At 35.3% G+C, this 3,833-nt stretch overlaps 1 protein-coding gene across 1 annotated transcript; it reads left to right on the forward strand.

Annotated features, from left to right (window-relative positions):
- Positions 1-690: 690 nt before the first annotated feature.
- LOC21384122 (ankyrin repeat-containing protein P16F5.05c) lies at positions 691-2,527 on the forward strand (the record flags this gene model as incomplete). The annotated part of the gene is made up of 4 exons (XM_010108134.2): positions 691-755; positions 1,827-1,895; positions 1,970-2,019; positions 2,269-2,527. Coding segments are annotated over 4 exons (296 nt in total), but the record flags the coding sequence as incomplete, so codon positions are not given.
- Between the last annotated feature and the right edge of the window lie 1,306 nt (positions 2,528-3,833).

Consider the following 3,833-nt stretch of genomic DNA (forward strand, 5'->3'; position numbering starts at 1 on the left):
ATCAATAAACTTATTGTTGTTTAACTGAGGGGGGTTTTGAAAGCACTAGTATAGTTTCTTTTCTTCCAATTCAATCTCTCATTTCTCTCCTGAAAATAGTTTTAGGATTGGGGATCTATTGCAGAGTTATAAGGCCAAACGCAGCAAGTAGTATCCCTTTGCGTAATTAACGTGTTTACCATGAAATGCTTTGTGACATCAGAAATGAACTTATGTAGAGAAATAAAATGTCTTAATTTACCCATGAAGGGTTCATGGTGCATTGAGATCTCATGAACAGCAAATCTTTTATATGTTTGTGGCTGATGAATGCCCCTTACCGTCAAGTATGATTGTTTATGCTTTGAGTAACTTCTCTTACCCACTAATTTTACATCGGTGCATTTAGTTTACACGTGAGGAATTCACATAGTTTCAAAATCAAGTTATGACAATCTTCTTTAGATCCTGTATTAAAATGCCTTTCTTCTTTCCTCCTTTTATTGGCTTGGGAGCACATACCCAACCTGAAATGTGAAAACTCTTACTAACTTGAATTCAGTTTCTTTTTTGCTATCTTTGATTAGGTTTTCTTATTAATTCTTATTAAAATTTGATAAAATAGTTTCTAAAACAATTGACAAAAGAGAAACTCTCGTGATTATTGTTTTCACTTATCAGTTGAGATCTAACATCGGCATTTTATTGCAGCACTTCATATGGCTTCTGCTAATGGACATCTTGGCATTGTGCAATATCTAATCGGCAAAGGAGTGGTGAGACCTCTGTCCTGCTTTTATTTAGTTTTTTTTTTTTTTTTGGGGTGGCGGGCCTTGGCACCGTGGTGGGAGCGCTTGTGTTTTTATTTATTTATTTTTTTTTTTGGGGTGGCGGGCCTTGGCACCGTGGTGGGAGCGCTTGTGTTTGCACCCAGAGTCCAAGGTTCGAATCCCGGAAACGGCCTCTCCTTCGGGGGGTAAGGCCGCGTACATATGGGATTGAGCTTTCCCCTGAGCCTGTCATAATACGGGAGCCTATTTGGCACTGGGGTCCGCCTTTTTGAAGGCGGGCCTTGGCACCATGGTGGGAGCGCTTGCGTTTGCACCCAGGGTCCAAGGTTCGAATCCCGGAAACGGCCTCTCCTTCGGGGGGTAAGGCCGCATACATATGGGATTGAGCTTTCCCCCGTGCCTGTCATGGTACAGGAGCCTCTTTGACACTGGGGTCCGCCTTTTTTTTTTTTGGGTGGCCTTTTGTTAAGTTGCTAAGTGTCCTTGATTTAATCAGATGCCATCAAGTGGTTCACAGAATGTTATTTCATAGTCATTGTCTTTGTCATTGTCATTTTTTTTTGTTGTACTACGTTTTATTACCAGACATCTCAGATTATTTGTGTCCGAATATTTTAGTACTCTACATATTTCTGCATTTATAGGCAGATGTGTAAATCTATTGTTTATTGAACTGTTGAAGAAGTATCATTAATACAAGCTTTCTTCCAAGTTTAAGCTTGCATATGTAGAACGAAGCATAAACTTAGTGCATAACACTGAGTAAAGGCTACTTCACAAAGTGTAAGGGAGGTAGTAGAATTTTCTCGTTCTGTTTGACATATTTAGGCATAGGTTTTACGATTATCTTGTTGTGCCATGCGCGGAATTCATATGATAATTAAGAGGGAACCTCCATATTAGATATTACACCACCAAGTCAGTCACCAAATCACTTTTTTCGCGTAAACCCCAAACAAATAAATCGGAAAGAGAGACATTTTGCAATGGCATTGAAATGTTTTGAGTGCTGTTTTTCGTCCGGTTGATGTTGTTTGGAGTCATGCATCTCGGCAGGATGTCAATGCTTCTAACGAGGAGAAAAATACGCCTCTACATTGGGCTTGCCTCAATGGGCACGTCGAGGTAATCATCGTATTTTCTAAAGTATGGAATTAATGTCCCCAATTTCTTGGCTCAAGTGCTTGCCCTCTTTGCAGGTGGTTAAGAAATTGATCTTGGCAGGAGCTAGCGTCAGTGTACTAAATTGGTACGCCCTCTTTGATCTAAAATTTTGTTTTGCTAATGTTTATTTCATGACTTAAATCATGACTCTAAGTCATATTGCTACAGTATGTTCTCTCATAAAAATTCAAATTCAACTTTTTAGCTACAGTGTTTTTCTCTCACGTATAAAACTTAAGTCATGCAAAAGAACAAGTCTTTGTTTTCTTTAGATGTTTTCTTGTTGTTTTAAAAAAAATTGATTTATGGGCACAAAATTATTTATCGCGTACAGCCATGAGAGGACTCCAATGGATGAAGCAGTGAGTAGGGGAAAGATGGATGTTCTTGATGCCATTAATGCTTCAGTGGCACAACTAGAGCTTACTGGCGTCAGTGTTTCCTAATGTATAAATCTCCCGCCACAAAGTATCGGATCATTGACAATTTTTGAGATTTTTTTTTTTTTTAGTGAACAATTGTTAAGAAGTTTTTCTCATGTAGATTGCAAAGTTTGTATAATAAAAAAAATCTAGGAATTTTCAATAGTAGGCTTGCTCAATCCAGTAGATCCTTCCAATTTATGTGCCTTTTTATTTTAGGTAATCTTGACAAATACCCTTTGAAGGTGCATAAGTCAAGATTTTATTCTTAATTCATAACCTTTTTAGTTAAATAATTACACTAATAAAAGAGTATTGATCAAGAATAAAAATAAAAATCTAAACTAATGCACTCTTAAGGATAAATTCTTCATATTTTCCTTTATTTTTTGCTATAGAAATCCATTTTATGTGCTTTATTACTACTACATTAAGATCTTTCTGTTTTTAATGGGTGAAATGAAGTCGCTAAACACTTGCTTCAACTCTGGAAAAGTATAATTTTTAGTTTTATAACAACACATGAACTAGCTATTTATCTCCGTAAAACTTAATGCAAAGTTATCCTTCTTAGCTACGCACCCAAAAAAAAAAAAAGTGATCCTTCTTAATTGTGCATCTGTTATACCTGGAAGAAAGAGATATTAATAATTAATATTTTTGTAATCTCTCCTTAGTGAAATTCACAAGTACGTGATCAAGATGCCATTCTATGGAAAATCTCGACAAAAAATTAAGCTAACATCTTGTGATAAAGATAAATTGCAGAAGCATGTTGATAGTCTGTTTTGAATTTCGTCTTCATTGTAGAGTAACAAATTCTGTTATTAATTAGAACTTCTTTTCTTTCTCTTTTTTTTTTTTCCTCCCATTGCATGATGAAGAAAAAGATATGGGAAGCGTAGAAAAAAAAATGTTATTTGCTACTTAATAAAGGCTGTAAAAGTTTCAACATAAATTATTTTTAGTTGCTTCATCCAAGGATTGAAAATGGCAAATATATGCATTCTAAAAAAGAAAATATAGTGTAATTTTTTTAGAGGTAAAACTGTAGTGTACGTTTACTCCTTAGCTTATGTCTATAATAAATTACCATTAATTGCAGAATTACGGTAGGCAAATTCACACAAAAACACCAATGAAAATCTCTCAAAATTTTCCCCTCATCTCTGATTTTCCTCGGGTTTCTTTACTTCGTTTAACTTTCTTATCATAGCAATTTCACCATATCATAATCCACCAACAATCAGCAAAAAAGCATAAGCCATTTGCCCCCACCAAAGACAGCATATTGATTAACATTTTAATTAAGATTCTACCTACACACAAGAGAAACATTCTCGGAGTGGAAACTAGACAATCCTATAATATAAAAAATATCCCTTAACCAAATAAAATTCCTTATTTTATTCCTAACTTTTCAAACGTCCCATATCTATCCTAAATTTGTCATCCTAATTCAGTTTTAATGCAACCG

This window comes from Morus notabilis, unplaced genomic scaffold (assembly GCF_000414095.1).
Source record: "Morus notabilis unplaced genomic scaffold, ASM41409v2 Scaffold4967, whole genome shotgun sequence".
Lineage (NCBI taxonomy): Eukaryota > Viridiplantae > Streptophyta > Magnoliopsida > Rosales > Moraceae > Morus > Morus notabilis.